This window comes from Herpailurus yagouaroundi, unplaced genomic scaffold (assembly GCF_014898765.1).
Source record: "Herpailurus yagouaroundi ecotype Mexico unplaced genomic scaffold, PumYag 139, whole genome shotgun sequence".
Lineage (NCBI taxonomy): Eukaryota > Metazoa > Chordata > Mammalia > Carnivora > Felidae > Herpailurus > Herpailurus yagouaroundi.
The window spans coordinates 43,460,150-43,478,350 of NW_024412394.1; the positions used below are offsets into that span (position 1 = coordinate 43,460,150).

General features: G+C 38.7%; 1 protein-coding gene across 1 annotated transcript in view; it reads right to left on the minus strand.

The window, feature by feature from the left end:
• The window catches only part of ME1 (malic enzyme 1), a 199,021-nt gene that overhangs the window by 8,933 nt on the left and 171,887 nt on the right, over positions 1–18,201 (minus strand). The window contains exons 10-12 of the mRNA XM_040474057.1: positions 8,746–8,851; positions 7,234–7,376; positions 4,296–4,469 (exon numbers count right to left, since the gene is read on the minus strand). Of these exons, the coding sequence (XP_040329991.1) occupies positions 4,296–4,469; positions 7,234–7,376; positions 8,746–8,851 (423 nt within the window). The remainder of the gene's footprint in view (positions 1–4,295; positions 4,470–7,233; positions 7,377–8,745; positions 8,852–18,201) is intronic.

Here is an 18,201-nt window from a genome sequence, read left to right on the forward strand (position 1 = left end):
GGAAAGGAAAGGAAAGGAAAGGAAAGGAAAGGAAAGGAAAGGAAAGGAAAGGAAAGGGGAAAGGAAAGGACAGGGCATGTTTGTCCTTTTCCATACCCTTCCTTTCTGTTTCCAACACATTTGAAGAAATAGGCCTTGATAAGAAGGGGGAGGAGGTGTTCAGAGCCCAGACATGCTCTTTTCCCTGAGCCCCTCAAGATGCTGGGATGGGAGAATAATAAAAGAGAAGGGGCTCTCAGCCAGCTGCTGCGGCAGGCCTCTTGTACTGAAGGAACAAGAGATGATATCTGAATTGGATACTGATTCTGAACGGAACAGATGTTTAATTATTGTTCACTGATATATTCCCCAGCACCCAGAATAATGAGTAGCACATAGCAGGTATTAATCAATACTTGTTAAAAGAATGGGTGAATTGAAATGGAATTAAAAGTTACTGAGATGCCATTAAGAGAAAGAAAAGAAAGACTTGATGGAGAATTATTCAAAACAGTGATTGTCAGGAAAAATAAAACCATTTTATGTTGATGCCCCATTGAATTTAGGCTGCTTACAAAATCCTGTTACTTCTTGTTGTTCTGCAAAGGATCTGTAGCAGATTCAAATCATTGGCATTTCTTAGATGTTAAAGCAAAAACCTGTATAGGTATCTAGTACTGTTATTTAACTGGATAGAGAAAAAATGAGTAGCACAATGTTGAACGGATATAACAGCATGGTGGTTGAAAGCTCAGGCTGTGATGTGATGTACGTCTATATTCAAATTCTAACTGCAATAATTACTGTTTGTTTGAATTGGGCAAATTAATTAACCTTCCTAAGCCTAGTTTTCCCTTTGGCGATAGAAGACTACTAACAATTCCTAATTCATGAGATCAAACAAAATAAATGCCAGTAAGGAATTTACCACATTGTCTGAGAAAGTAAATGTTCGGTATGTTTTAGCTATTTCACTTTTTGCTTAATGTTTATTTATTTATTTCGAGAGAGCATGCATGCTTGCACATGCATACTCATGCACACACACAAGCGGATGGGGGAGGGGCACAGGGAGAGAGAAAGAGAGAATCCCAAGCAGGCTCCACACTCAGCACAGAGCCTGACATAGGGCTCGGTCTCACCACCATGAGATCATGACCTGAGAGGATATCAAGAGTAAGATGCTCAACCGACTGAGCCCAGGTTGAGCCCTCTTAGCTATTTCACTTATAAAAGAACAGAGGGGCAGTCACCATGGCAGAATGGAAGTAAAATAGCTTTGGGGGCCAGATCTAGCTCTACAATATGAAAGCTAGTAAGCTTTTTGAGGTGGAGGCAAGTTCTATAACCAATCAACTGCAAATGATTTCTATGAGATAAGAGGTATACTGTTCCTCTCACCATTGGGGTCCAGCATCATTGCTTCTTGTCTAGAATGTTGCACAATATCATTTTAAAGAGACCGGGGACAGTAAGAAGATGGCTGAGTAAATTAGAATCAGTCTGAATCTTTGCTCTCCACGTACGCCTGTCACACAGAGAGAGAACCGAGACACCATAGAACAGAGCCAAGTAGCAAACACGTGACCAGGGGAGCCTCATGTTAGGAATGAAATCACTAACAAGGCAGGGATTGACTTGGGGGAAAAGGGGAGAGTATACAAGAGTCTTAACGTTGCTCTCACCTATTACCTCATTCACTCAAAAACTATTTGCTGCTTTTGATATGTCACTGCTGTCTCTCTACACTGTGTCCGCTTTCAAATGATCTTTGTTTCATTTTGGCAATGTTACAGCAGCTGGATTTTCAGTTATCCAGTGACTTCAGTGAATCAAAGTTTCCTCCAGATGCTGTTGTCTGTGGTGACCATCTCTAGTGTCCTCCACACAGACCTCAGAAAGGGGTGGGGTGAGGCAGATGAGAGAACACAGAGCAGGTGGTTCAGGAGGAATGGGATAAGGACAGGCAGCCAGACACGCCTCTCACATGTGGACAGGAAGCGAGGAGTATGTTCCCAGGAGGGCTGACTCAAGGGAGCACTAAGTGCTCTTAGCAGAGGTCCAGAAGGTTGTGAGGGTACCAGGAAAGCCAGAATCCTCTTTGTTGTAACAGCATGGTGGTTGAAAGCTCGGGCTGTGATGTGAGGTAGGTCTATATTCAAATTCTAACTGCAATAATTACTATTTGGTTGAATTTAGGCAAATTAATTAACCTTCCTAAGCCTAATTTTCTCAAGATGAGCCATGGTAGTCACCAAAGGATTCAAGCATGAGGTGGGGAGTGAAGTTAACAGAAGGAGAGGCTTAGATAGGTGAATAGTTCTCAGAGTTTTCCAGGCAGGATAATAGAGCAGTTATACAGGTGTGTGCCTGCATGTTGTGTTTGAAGCTTTGGGATGAGGGAGAATGAAAGAATGACAGGCTTCTAAGCTTTGGTGTCTACTTAGAAAGGAGTTATCACTAAATGCAGTGCAAATACTGAGGGTGAAGGAAGGTGAAAAGTATGGTTTTATGCATTTTGTGTTTAAGAAAAAGCAACTGGAGACATGTTACAAGATGAGACTAGAGACACAGATTTGGCCACTTTTAGACTTAAGATAATGGAACCCAGAGAATGGATGAAATCTCTGAAAGCATAAGAAAAAAGGGGAAAAAGTTACAACAGCAACAAAATCAATGCTAGAAAAAAGCTCTTAGTTAAAAGGGACATGGAAAGAAGACAAAGTAAACAATGAGGTGGTGTGAAAAACAAGACTGTTGTGTTGAAGCCTAAGAGAAAACCAGTGGAAAGGCCAGAAGAGGTAGCCAGAGAGATCACTAGCTACAAGAAGGGCACTGCTGACATTACATTTTCTTTTTTCTTCAAAGTTTTTTGATAGTATTTATTACTTTGCCTGGATGGTAAATGGAAGGATTTTTTTTTCATGGAGTTTGTCACTAGATGGTGCTGGAGTTATTTAGGAAAGCAAACATGGGCTACATTGAGTAGAAGATCTCCCCCCCCCCTCTTTGATGTGTCTGTTATGTAGAACAATAATTATATTTTTCTTAATGTGTGAACAGCTTTGATAAGCTCTCTTAGTGAGCAGATATCTACTTATGTATAACAAGATTTTAGGAGATAAAGAAACTCTGGGACACCAGCTGCGATGCTTCTACTGCAGGGAAGACAAAGAAAAGAGCAGGACATTACGGCTTCACTATCTGTTCTCACAGAATGATGCCAGGCGCTAAACACTGGGATTATACTCCTTAGACCACAACAATAACAGAAGACTCCATCTATATTCTCCGAGTTCCTCTTCAAAACAGAAAGCACAGTATGTTCGCACGCTGAAAATATCTGAATTTTAATCAACTTTTATTTGGTTCAGTTCAGTTACCACGTTGTACAGTGGTCTCATTTTAGAAGAAATTCACTCAAATCTCTCATCCGTGAACTGCATCCTGCTCAAACAAGGTATCAACCAGATGAACATTCTGATTATCAAAAGCTCATGATTTTACAAATATGTGCCAAATCACTGTATCGTCCCCCTGAAGTGTGGGAAGGAAAGGGAACTGATGGGAACCTGAAGTTTATGGTACATCTTGTGCCATAAGTAATAAAGTCTTTGTCTCTGACCTAAGAGTTTTGGGTCTTTTGCCAGCATCCATGAAACTGTGGCAGGCTAACTCATTAGCTTGCACCTAAGGTAAGGTTTCAGATCCTTCACTTCTTAAGAACAGCTCACCAGTCCCTACTGGGTCTGTTACATGATGTTCGGAGAATCTTTCCTGAAGGCCCACACTCAAACCCACATGTGTCCTTTTAATGAGTTCAAAAACACTAATTCCCTGTTATAATTTTCTTTCTGCTTAAAATATTAGAGTAGTTTCTGTTTTCTGCCCTGTACCCTCAGTGAATACACACTTCTTCACTGTACCAAATCAGACTTTCATTTTAAACCTTCAAAATGCTGTTATTTAGGAAAGTTTGGAGAAACATTGGTCACTGCATTATGATTTGGAAACAGTATTTTCAATTGTGTCACTACTGTCACAGAATTTGATTGGAAGTATGAAGACGAAAATGAGTTCCTTGTAAGAGATCACAACAGTTTTTTTACTGGCTACTGAAAAATAGTCTTTTACTCGTGACTCCAATGTGAACCTGCTACCAACCCCTTATTCTCCACTAGGAGAGATTTTTTTCTTCTTTGGACTTTGTACCTTATAGGGAGTGAGCTGAGATGCTATATAAATAAATAAATCATTAACCCACATGGAGCTCATCTGGTGTTTTACAGCCTTGGTGAACACAGAGTTTACAATACCTCAGCAGTTGTGAGAAAAATCTCATCTGTGATATGTCTCAGTCCACAAGCCACAACACCAAGAGCGATTCCAGGAAACACATAGGAATTGTTTCCTTGGCCAGGATATAGGGTCCGTCCATCTGGAAGAGTGACTGGATCAAAAGGACTGCCACTGGCAAAAATTGCACGCCCCTACAACACAGACACACAACTAACTTTAAAAAGAAGCACGGTATTTTAAAAGAAATGTATCATAACAGAACTACCCCACAGTTAGAGTACTGAGCATTTAGAAAGAAGACTAATTTTCATTAACCCTCTAATAAGTCTGGGCAAGCTTTTATGATGTTGGCAGTAAGTTCTGGAGTGGGTGATTACTACTACTCTCTGCCTCCCTCTCTACTCCTCAGAGAAGTGTGTAAAGCACAGGAAACCCAAGACCACCACTCTATTCGCTGCAGTGGTCCAACCCAGAAGCCTATCAACCATTTCTATATGGGGTTCAGATTACAGACTTCTGAAGCTGAAAAAAATGATAGGTTAACATTAGAGTATTGGAAAGTATGACATTTTAGGTTAGAGTTTAGGGATCTACACAGTTTTCTTTAATTTTTTAAAAACGTTTATTTTTGAGAGAGAGAGAAAGAGAGAGCACAAGCCAGGGAGGAACAGAGAGAGACACAGAATCTGAAGCAGGCTCCAGTATCTGAACTGTCAGCACAGAGCCTAACTTGGGGTTCAAACTCACAAACCTCGATATCATGACCTGAACCAAAGTCAGAGGCTTAACCAACTGAGCCACCCAGGCATCCCTACAAGCAACTTTCTAACGTAACTTAATTATTTTATAGATATACATATATGTATACACACATATATTTAAGAAAAAGACCTGCAACATAATATATAAGCTCACTTATCTCCCTCCCTGCTTTCACTTCCTACCTACTATTTTATAATCATCATATTTTAAGGAGAACAGCATTCAATAAATGACAGCTAAATATTTTCGTGTACACGGAGTGTTAATATGGAGAAGAAAATCTCTTCATACTATTTCTGGATTATAGTTTTTCATGCTTCAATGATCTTCCTGTATTTCTATTTTTAACCTTTCCTGACAACCTTTCCCTGGTGCCTAAAGCAGCAGAGACTCATCCAGCACAGACAGACCTTTGCCTGTTCTGTATCCTTTAGCTAAACCAGTGTTTAAGTTTTCAGCCTCAAAATGACTTTCAATTTTATACCCTTTTTTTTTTTTTTTTAACAACATAGAACATCATGCAAGATGATTAAGAAAGAGTTTAGGTCATTTATATCGGACACATTCAAATTTAAAAACACAATTACGGGGCACCTGGGTGGCTCAGTTGGTTAAGTGTCCAACTTCAGCTCAGGTCATGATCTCATGGTTTGTGGGTTCAAGCCCCGCATTGGGCTCTGTGCTGACAGCTCAGAGCCTGGAGCCTGCTTAGGATTCTGTGTCTCCCTCTCTCTATGCCCCTCCCCCACTCATGCTGTGTCTCTCTCAAAAATAAATAAACATTAAAAAAATTTTTTTTAATTTAATAACACAATTATACAAATTTGGCTAATTGTGTTTATTTCTATTACTGGTGAGTCTATAAACTCTTGACACCTGTTGAGATATATGACAAAATAACTACAAAACCACTTATTTGTTATTTGTCTACTGTGCTAAAATTTTATTATTTGTGCACCATGCTACAATTTTATTGCTCAAAGGGGTTTTTTTTTTCTTCCCCTTTTAAAAATTTAAGGACTACTGAGGGATGTCCGACAAATTTCCCAATCTGCAGATGGGCTGAAAATTAAAATTATTGAGGAGATTGATGCCATCCCAAATTAAGAGACATAGACAATGGAGTGGCTCCTTGCCAACATTTCATTAATTCTAGTAATGAGCATTTAAGGTTATAATATTAAGGAAGTAGAGCCATCAATTTCTGATTTGTGCAGAGTGACCTCACTTTGTGTCATGTTTGCCTTTTCTAGTGCATTTTGGATTTCTTTCCAAAATAAAAGTGTTCGATATATATGATTCAACCTCTGTTTCGTTATGATGACATTTTCAAGTCTTTGAAGGAAAAAAAGGCTATTGTCAACCTATCAGTCAAATATATGTTAATACAAACACAGTATAAAATAAGCCACTTTTTTTGGAAACAGTAAAGTGTTGAAGCTTCAAGGACTTCTATCCCAAACTGGCTAGATGTCAAAATAGCTGCCCAAATGTACCACCCATGGCATCAAAATCCAAACCCAGGATTTAGCAAAACAAAAATAAGACTGAGGTTTTATACGGTATGCTTCAACGTTCAGAAATAGCTAGTTAAAAGTTATTTTAATAAGCATCCAGCATCAAAATTTTTCCTTTTTAGCTTTTATATTTAAGTGTTAAATGCTTCCAAATCACTTGAAAAAATTATCAATAAACTTTACAAAGTTTGTTTTACTGAAGAGGAGGATTTACACAACAACATTCTAGAAGAAGAAACAGTTCTAAACCCCTCTGACCTATTCACTTTTCTTTCTTTTTTTATTTTTTTTATTTTTTTTAACGTTTATTCATTTTTGAGACAGAGACAGAGCATGAATGGGGGAAGGTCAGAGAGAGAGGGAGACACAGAATCTGAAACAGGCTCCAGGCTCTGAGCTGTCAGCACAGAGCCCGACGCGGGGCTCGAACTCACGGACCGCGAGATCATGATCTGAGCCGAAGTCGGACGCCCAACCGACTGAGCCACCCAGGCACACCTATTCACTTTTTTTTCAATCTTGGTTTAACTTTTAAATTAAGTAGTAAGAATCTTACATATCCTTGGTTCCTCCATAATGATTAAGAATTAGAGTATTAAAATATCAGACCCTGTGTCAGCACTGGCAGAGCTGGGGACTGGAGAGGGGGGGGAGAGAAGTTACACTTTTGCTTTACCTTGGTTAGTTTATAGCACTGCTCTGCAGTACATTCTGCTTTGCTAGTTGGATTACTCAATGCAAAAATAATAGGTCGGTCATTGAAGGCAGCCATGTCCTTGAGAATTTGTTCTGAGAATGCACCACCAATCGCAGCAACTCCTGATGTAGAAATGAGAAACCAGTGAATAGACTATCAGCGGTTAGTGAAGTAAGACGTCCATACCCTCAAGACAATGAGACAGGTCAGGTCACTTTCTGATAGACCCTAAACAAAATATAGAAGATCTGCATTAACAGTGACAGAAAGAGATACGTTTGTTAATGCCAACAACCTTTAGGGTTACAAATCTCCAAGTATCTATACAAAACAACACAGATCTAACATTTGGCTCATAATACACCGAGTCAGTGATCAAATCACTAGGTATTTTGATGACAGACACTGATATCAGGAAATTAAAATGTACCTAATATATATTATCTCTCTATAAATAATTCTAGGAGTATATTCTAGTCTCTCAGGTTATAAAGTAATTATTTTTTATAAACCAGTGCTAACACTTAAGACAACCATCCAATTCAATTGTAAAACAGTATCACTCACTGAAAGACTCCTGACAAAGGATAAAGCAATTAGCATGATGGAAATGGAGAAAAATCCTGATACAATGTATTTTGTCAAAAACAAGACTTATTACAGTTTCTGCGATGGAGTATTTGTTTTTGTTACGATTATCATCATTGTTCTCAATACTGTCATGTTTACAAGAACTTCCAGGAGTGGATTATGATACAAAGTAAGAACTGACATTCTATACACACAAAATAAGGTATGAAGTTTCATACCCTCCTCTGAGTTTTTTTTAACCACATTAAATTTGGCTATATTAAACATCATATGTGCACACGCACTGTGTAAGCACTGTGTTAAGTGCTATGAGGAATATAGATGTGGTCTCCCTGTCTTCAGGGAGGGTCTAGTAGTTAGTGCAGTATTTCTCAACCTCTGGGATATTAACATTGTGGGTTGGATAATTCTTTGTGTGGGGGGGAAGGGGTGCTTTCCTGTGCACTGTAGGGTGTTGAATACCATCTCCAGTCTCTACCCACTAGATGTCAGTGGCCCTGACCACCCCTCCCCCAACCCTTTCCAAAGTTGTAATAACCAAAAACATCTCCAGACATTGCCAAATGTTTCTTTGGGGGCAAAGTCACTCCCATTTGAGAACCAGTGTGTATCTGGAGCAATCAAGCCTGGGAAAGTGCTGAATCTGCCAAGGATGGACAGGTTGACAGAGTTAGCACAGGGGGCTACACACTTCAGCTGATAGGACTGAGAACACAGTACGAAATTTACAAATCTAAGTGTCCGTGGGGTACTGTTGATTCAGTGAATGTGTAATTTTGTTTGTGAATTCCAAAGGTCAAAATTTCAAAAAGCTAAATTATGCCTCAAAAATCAATTAAGAAAATGAATCAGGCCAAAATGGGGTTGGGTTGGGTTTATGGGAAAGAGGGAGAAGTTTACCTATGAGGGCAGTTGGTTTTATTTCTTGAACAATGGCTTCTAGGTTCTTCATTTCTTCATGTTCATGGGCAAATTCCTTCTTCTCTTGTGTTAAGGCAGCACGTCCCTAAGTAAGGCAAATAAAAAGAAATGTTAAATCTGCCAAACATTTGTGAGCCAATGAAATTTCAGAATATTACACATATTACAAGTATTTGTGCTTAACATTTTTGAGTATCCTGTATTATACTTGTTCTTAAATTCTCTTCTCTAATTATTGGAGTATTCTTTCATTCAATCTTTCAACAAATACTTATTTCTCAATATTCTAGGCAATGGGGATGAGCAGTGAACAAACAAGTCTTTCCCTTTCTTAAATATTATTTAATATTAAAATCCTAACTCTACAGACATTTATGAGATTACTAATAAATGATAGTGCAAAATGTCATTTAAATAAAGATATCATTTACTAAACATTATTTGTATTAAATGTGTCTTAGAATGCAGAGTTGGCTTTAGTCACAACACTCCCAATTCATGTACCACTGAGTAAAAATTGAACTCAAGGCCATATTTATACCATAGCTTGATTTTCTAAATAAGTACTAGCTTTCAATATTTTTATGTTAATGTTTTGACTATGAATGTGTCATGTGTTATCTAGGAAACATCTAATTATAATTCTCTAGCTGCAAATTTTTTTATGTTTATGTATTTTTTGAGAGAGAGGAAAGGAGCACGCATGCACGAGCAAGGGAAGGGCAGAGAGAGAGGGAAACAGAGGATCCCAAGTGGGCTCGGCACTGACAGCAGACAGCCTGATGTGGGGCTCAAACTCACGAACCACGAGATCATGACCTGAGCAGAGATCGACGCTCAACTGACCGAGCCACCCAGGTGCCCCTCTAGTTGCAAATTTTTTATCTTGACTTAAAGTAATAAATCACTGCCTAATATTATATGGTACTTTGACTTACAAGTTGTTTTCACATATTTCATATGATCCCCTCAACAATTTTAAGAAGTAAGGCAAGTAATTAGAGTTATTTCATATGAGAAAACAGAGGCTCAGAGATATTAAAGGACTTGCCCAAGGAAGGCCCTGGAACTCAGTCTTTCCAATAACACAGCACAGTACAGTCCTGGAGTAAAAGCTTTACAAATGGTATAGGTCAGGTTGTTTACAAATTGTTGCTCTAAAGATGGTACAATTTTCTTGCTTTAAAAGGTTATTACCATTTTATTTCCATTTTAAAAATACTGTACATGTGAATTACAGATCACTTGCAGCATATGAACCTATTTGCTGCACTCGCTTCCTCATCTGTAAAATAAAGATGGTAAGTTCTACCTTAAAGATGATGTGGTAATAAATATACAAAGGAGTAATACTCAGCCATAAAAAAAATGAGGTTTTTCCCTTTATGACCTGGATGGACTTAGAGGGTATTATGCTGAGTGAAGTAAGTCAGACACAGAAAGACAAATACCATACGATTTCATTTATATGTGGAATTGAAAAAACAAAACAAATGAACAAACAAAAAAGCAGGAAGAGACCCACAAATACAGAGAACAAAGTAATGGTTGCCAGAGGGGAGGAGGGAGGGACAAAATGGGTGAAGGGGACCGGGGGTAGAGGATCGCAGCTATGAAATGAATAAATCAGGGATGAAAGGTACCACATAGGAATTATAGTCAATGGTATCGTAATAGTGTTGTATGGTGACAGATGTTAGCTACACCTATGGTGAGCACACAGCACAGTCTAGTTGATGAATCACTATGTTGTACACCTAAAACTAATGTAACACTGTGTGCCAACTATACCTCAACAGAAAGAAAAAAATCAGGGAGGGAGGGAAAAAAGAAAAAGGAAGGAAGAAAGAAAGAATTTCTACCTCATCAGGTTGTTTACAAATTAAATCAAACAATACATCTAAAGTACTTAGGATTGTGCAAATTTTCTTAATGTTTATTTATTTGCTTTTGAGAGAGAGAGAGAGAGACAGCGAGCGAGCAGGGGGGAGAGAGAGAATCCCAAGCAAGCTCCACACTGTCAGTGCAGAGCCCGATGCAGGGCTCAAACTGTGATCATGACCTGAGCTGAAATCAAGAGTTGGAGACTCAACCAACCTAGCCACTCAGGCGCCCCAGGATTGTGCCAGTTTTTAACAATAGCTTAACATTAGCTGTTGTAATTAAAATTATTGTGAGGAAGAAAAAAAGTCATAATACCAACAGCTATAATTTTGGTATATTTTCTTACAGTCTTCTGTAAAGTGCTGTTTCTATATTAATGTTTTCTATTATGAGCAGGATATTAGAGTGAATAGCTTCCTAAGAATAGAATTTACTGTTAGTCACTCCTGCATTCTAAAAAGTTATTTATCCTACCTTTTCTTCTGAGACACTGTGAAAAATAATCTTAACACTAAATAGAAAAGATACCTGTATGCCATGTTCACTGCAGTGTTATTTACAAGAGCCAAGACATGGAAGCAAACTAAGTGTCCATGAATAGATGGATGAATGGATTAAAAACAAGACACACACACACACACACACACACACACACACACACACACACACACAGAATATTATTCAGCCACAAAAAAATGACGAAATATCGCCATTTGCAACAACGTGGATGGACCTTGACGGCACTATGCCAAGTGAGATAAGTCAGACAAAGAAAGATAAATACCATATGATTTCATTTATATGTAGAAACTAAAAAAGGAACCAAAAAAAAAAAAAGCCTGAACTTACAGATTCAGAGAAAAGACTGGTGGTTGCCAGAGGTGAGGAGTTGGGGGACAGAGGGCAAAATGGGTGAAGGTGGTCAAAAGGTACAAACTTCCAGTTACAAAATAAGTAAGTCCTGGGGATAATGTACGGCTTGGCAACTATAGTTAATACTGTATTGTATACTTGAAAGTTTTTAAGAGAATAGATCTTAAAAGTTCTTATCACAAGAAAAAAAACATTTGAAACTATGTGTGATGATAAGTGTTAACTAGAGTTACTGTGGTGATCATTTTGCAATATACACAAGTTTTGCATCATTATGCTGTATACCTAAAACTGACACAAACATACATCAATTATATATCGATAAAAAATCTTATTTCATTCAAAATCAAATTTGAAGATTACTATTTCATATTCCTTACTAGTCTCCAGTAATATTAAATTGAGTATATTAGACCATATTCTTATTCATCTTCTTTATGAAGAAAAAGTCAAAAATCATATAAATTCAGTTGCCACTTTTATCAATAAAACCTATCTATTATCATAGGTTTTTTAAAATTAGTCATGGGTCTAGCAAGTAGTTTATGCAAACCTAGACTGATTCCATGAGTAAACACTGTATTTATGAGACAAGATTTTTTTAAATTGCTTTTTAATAATATAAAGAAATCTATGACAACACTGAAATGTTTACAACTCTCACCAAATTGGGGGGAGGAGCTACCTGGTAGCATCCTCCTCCCCTCTCTTATCTTCTCAGCCAGGAAGTCTATTTCATTTACATATCTCAATTATGGAGATTAATTAAACCTTATCCTAGTATATAAACAAAGGCTAGGCTTAATGATAATTTATTAGTCACAAATGAAAGAAACAGAAGCCCTGGAGTACCACAGAATTTCCTCTAAATATTTTGATAATTAAGACTTCAATTTAGGCCCCAATTCCTCAGCACCCATTTCCTGTGTCAATGTTCTTTGCAATGTAACTTGACAGTTCCTTCCACAAAAAGAAGTTATACTTTCCCACCCCCTCTCTTTGGACTTGAACATGTGATTCTCTTTGGTCAATAAAATGTACGCTGAAATGAAAGTGTGCCAACCTTAGGCCTTAAGAGTAACTGCTGTTTCTGCTCATTCTCTTGTGCCTTTGCCATTTGTGCTTTAACGTGCATAACCTGGATAGCCTGATGGTCCACTGAAGATGAGAACCTTGTGGAAAAGACCTGGACCCAAACTACAGCTTAGAGCCACCCCGCCAACATCATCAGAGCTGCTCCACCTGACCCTCAGGTGTGTGAGAAATAAATCATTATTGCTGTATGTCACTGAGATATTGTAGCTTTTGATAACTCAGCAATAGCTGAGTGATACAGAGGATAATTTAAATTTTGATTATATATTCCATCATTTCTTTTTACTCATTATTACTATTTGCTGCTTTGGGAATAAGAGGTTCCTTTGCCTAAAATGATTTAATGAAAAGAATGCTTTTGCAATCCTCAATGCTCTTATTACTGCTTAGTTATTTGGCAAAAAAAAAAAAAAAAAAAAATTCTTGCATTATTGGAAAGGAATGAAAAATTCTGGTTGTGGGTAGGAATAAGAACTTGGAACCATTTGATAGTTACAGTATTTAACTATCTAAATTATTTCTAAACTATTTCTGGAAGTAATATAAGCTAAAATTCACGACTATTTTTGTTCTCACTACAGTGAAATTTCTAGAACAGGTATTCAATAAAGTTGCAGCTCGGTGAGACCTATTTCCTGGGAATAATAACTTTTAGCTTCCAACATAAACACAACAGAGTTTTGGCTTGTTGCTCTTTCCCAGAAATGCATATACTCAATATCAAGTACAAAGGCAAGATGTTAGACTAACATCTACCTGAGGCTCTATATGGCAAATACCATAGAACTCTAAATTGCTTCTAGCGTGGCTTCCTGTACACTTGAGGTTAAAGGGCTAAACTATATCTTGAAGCTTGAGTTTCTACTTCTGACACAGCAGTCACCATGCTGATGTACCTTTGTAGGACCTTGAAGGAGAATACGCACATCCTGAAGTAGAAGCCATGTGGCTCTTCTGGAAGCGTGTGGTAGTGCTTGTTTGTTTTTAGGCAAAAGCAGTGGTCTCTAGTATCTAGCCTACCACCCACAGGTGTGCTGAGTAATGGTGGTGGTGACAGCCACCATATTTGGCAGCTTCCTGTCTGTGGCTAAGACACTGATTCTTGAGTCCACAGCCTCAGCAGTTCCTTGCTAATGCAGATGTGTATCACAACTACTCCTGAACATTTGGCCCTGTGTCTACTTCTTCTAAGGTTTGGAGATTTGCATTTCAGAATGTTTTTATGGACAAGAGAACTTGTTTAACGTGTGCTAGGTTCCCTAACAGAGAAAGAGATCTCAGGATAATTATTCACCTGTTCCAAAATAGCTAGAGTCACCTCAATGCAATGCTATGTAATCTTGAGGGCTACTGAGAAGATGCGTAACTCTTAAACAACATGTCACAGGGTTTGCTTTCTGGTCTTTTCGATTTTCCACCAGACAAAGTATAAGTATTATGCGAATACAATTCAATAAATTTACTATAGTGTCTGAAAATGCCATATTACTTTTATATCCAAATTCTGAAACTCTTTTCATGCCATGGTAGAGAATTCTAATTGTCCATCAATATTCATGCTCTCCTTTTTAAATTTTAATTTATTATTATTTTTTTAAAAATTTTTTTTCAACGTTTATTTATTTTTGGGACAGAGAGAGACAGAGCATGAACGGGGGAGGGGCAGAGAGAGAGGGAGACACAGAATCGGAAACAGGCTCCAGGCTCTGAGCCATCAGCCCAGAGCCCGATGCGGGGCTCGAACTCCTGGACCGCGAGATCGTGACCTGGCTGAAGTCGGACGCTTAACCGACTGCGCCACCCAGGCGCCCCAAATTTATTTTTTTTTAAGTTTATTTATTTATTTTTGTAATCTCTACACCTAGTGTGGGGTGCGAACTCATGATCTGGAGATCAAGAGTCACATGCTCTTCTGACTGAGCCAGCCAGGCACTTCATGCTATCCTTTAAAAATAATTACATTACTGTGAAAACACAGTATGAAATTTAAAATTTTTAAGTGTACAATCTCTTTTTTGAAACTTTTTTCATTCGTTCCTTTTTAATGATAAGATTTTCCAGTTTTAGCCAACCACATTGTTCCCCAGGCGGAGACTGTATTTCTTAGCCTCCTTGCAACGTAGAGTGGCATGAGACTATCTCTGTTGGAAAGGGTGGAGTGGAAGTGACGTGTGCACCTTCTGATGCAGCACACACACACACCCCCCACCCCAGTCCATTCCCCACCCTCTCTCCCCAGGTGGCTGTGATGGTGACACCTGGAAAGCTTCTTTGCTTTCCCAGAGATAGATGATGGACACGGAGATGACTCTGCTCTGCCCACCTCTATACTATCAGATGACAAATACATTTTAACTGTTTGGGTTAACATATTTTGGGGTCTCCTTGGAGAGCAATTTAACCTAAAATCTAACTAATACATATCTTTAGGCTAGTAGTCACTTCATTTTGTATCTGAAAATAGTACACACACCATCAGGAGGCAACTTTGCCTTGAGAAGCCCTTATCTTCTGGGAAGGCCAATGACCAAACATTAAAACCAAGAAAGTGTCTATATGGTTTTTAAAAAGTTTTACTTATTTTTGAGAGAGAGAGAGAGAGAGAGAGAGAGAGAGAGAGAGAGAGAGAGAAAACCCAAGTGGGGGAGGGGCAGTGAGAGAAAGGGAGATACAGAATCCGAAGCAGGCTCCAGACTCCAAGCTGTCAGCACAGAGTCCCATGCAGGGCTCGAACTCCCAAGCCACGAGATCTCAGCTGAAGTCGGATGTTTAACTGACTGAGCTATATGGGCGCCCCTGTACATTTTTAAGATTCATAGTAATGTAAATTTTACCACTGTTCTATCCTTAAACAATGGTGTTTTTTTAATTCCTGAATTCCTGCTTATTATATAATTTCCTTTTGTTCAATTCTGTGTCATTGCCCTTAAATGATCTTTTGTGTATTTGAAAAGAGATACTGAATCACAGTCTTCCTTTCCCAGGTGAGGAACCCAGATATTTTGAATCTGTTCTAATTGAACCCATCTCTCTTCCCTATCAGTGAGGTGGCTCAAGTGAACTCGCAGACACTCTTGCTTCCCCTTTATATACCACAGGACTGAGGGGCGCCTGGGTGGCTCAGACGGTTGAGCATCCAACTTCGGCTCAGGTCATGATCTCACAGTTCGTGGGTTCGAGCCCCGCATCAGGCTCTGTGCTGACAGCTTGCTTAGAGCCTGGAGCCTGCTTCAGATACTGTGTCTCCTTCTCTTTCTGCCCCTCCCCAGGTCACGCTTTGTCTCACTCTGTTTCTCAAAAATAAATAAATGTAGGGGTGCCTGGGTGGCGCAGTCGGTTAAGTGTCCGACTTCAGCCAGGTCACGATCTCGCAGTCCGTGAGTTCGAGCCCTGTGTCAGGCTCTGGGCTGATGGCTCAGAGCCTGGAGCCTGTTTCCGATTCTGTGTCTCCCTCTCTCTCTGCCCCTCGCCCGTTCATGCTCTGTCTCTCTCTGTCCCAAAAATAAATAAACGTTGAAAAAAAAAATTAAAAATAAATAAATAAATAAATAAATAAATAAATAAATAAATGTAAAAAGAAAAAAAAATTTACATACCACAGGACTGAAAACTGTACTCCATCAAAGGAATAACCAATGATGAATATGGCCAAGAAAGACCATACTTCCTGGATCTGGCTTTTAAATGTTATATTACTGCATTCTAGTATCATGTTTTCTTCTTTAATAACAGTTAAATATAATCAGTCTTAACCTGTGGATTACTTTAAGCAGAAAGGAGAAACCTCGCAGAAAGGATTGTGAGAGAAAAGAACATTTGTAACATTTTCAGAATTATCAAAAGAATAGGAAATAAGAAATACTATGAAAGAGGAAAAGACGCCACTGATCTGTTTATTTTAAAAACTGCCTGGGGGAGCCTTGGTGGTTCAGTCGGTTGAGCATTGGACTCTTGGTTTCAGCTCAGGTCATGATCTCACAGTGGTGGGATCGAGCCCTGCACTGGGCTCCAGGCTCAACCTGGAGATTCTCCTTTAGATTCTTCTCTTCCTCTGCCCCTCTCCCCTGCTTGTGCACTTGGCACTTTCTCTCTCTCTCTCAAAAAAAACCAAACCAAACCAAACCAAACAAAACAAAAGAGAGAGACGAGAAAAGAAAAAAAAGTAATGATTTCTTAGCAGCTGAAATAACTGAATTCAACCTGGTACATTTTGAATTGTGCTGGGACTGCAAAATGCAAACAAAAGGGGATCTAGTCTGTTTATATTGAATGTGGACCTGCAAATCCAAGTTGTAAAATGAATTTAGAAGACGCTGAATAAACTGAAAGTGACAGAGACGTGATAACCCATTTTTTTAACTGAATGATTCAAAATATTTTCCTGAGTGCAGTGTCTCAGACTATCCAAAACAGTAAATTCAAAAAAAATTTAAATGTATTTTATAATATTGTCTACAAAACTGTAATTACTGTCAATATGCCATTAATTTCTGATTAATTTTGTTGGCTAGGGACATGAATAAATAACTAGTAGAAGAATGCATTCTAAGAGCCAACAGCAAATAAATACATGTTACTTCTGAAAGCTTGTAATGGTATTCAGAAGGGTAAAAAAAGAGCTCCCGGTGAGACACAGAAAACGCCATCTACAAATGCTGGACACAGAACATGGGACTAAGGTACAGGACAATAGTCCTCAGCCTCTTCCCTCACCTCACGACCTAGGGCACGCCCTATGATACTTCCATGGACGTTGATTTCTCCATCTATAAAAGCAGTCTGGGTTAGTGATGATGACAATGTGATGAAAGTGAACGAGATCCAAAGCAAATGAGCACCAGACTCACTTCAGGAAAGCCAGATTCTTGAACCTTGCTTTCAGATATTCTAAGTCAAGTCCAGGATGAAGCCCTGGAATCTGTACATATATGTTTTTTTAATTTCCCATGTAATTAGGATGATCAGCCAATATTTAGAATCACTGCACCAAATGATTTGTCACATTTCTACCAGATGCATTTTAAAAAGATATGTGATACATTTTTAAAAACTGTATAAATTGATTTTTCTGTTAATAAGAAGAAAAGCTACAGAATAACAAATTAGCAATCACAGATTTCTATTACTGCTTTTCTGACTGACAACTTCAGATATAATGAAAAATATTTAATGTGCTTTAAAGCCCCTAAATTTCCTGGAATGAGAAGCAAATCACAAAGAAGATGGATAAACATTGTATGAAAGGCAAAGATACATACTTTTAGCATGAACACTTTACTTTCTTTTCTTATTTATTTATTTTTTTCATTTGAGAGAGGGAGACAGAAGAGCAGGGACAGGGGCAGAGGGAAAGAGGAGAGAGAATCTTAAAAAGGCTCCACACTGAGCTCAGTGTGGACCCTGACACGGAGCTCGATCCCACGACCCTGGGATCATGACCTGAGCTGAAATCAAGAGTCGGACACTCAACCGACTGAGCCACCCAGGCACCCATCGTGAACACTTCATTTTCTTAGGCGTAGCAACAGCACTGGCAGCTCCTAGCCACTGAAGCCAGATCTTGACCAGAAGACATCCACCCAG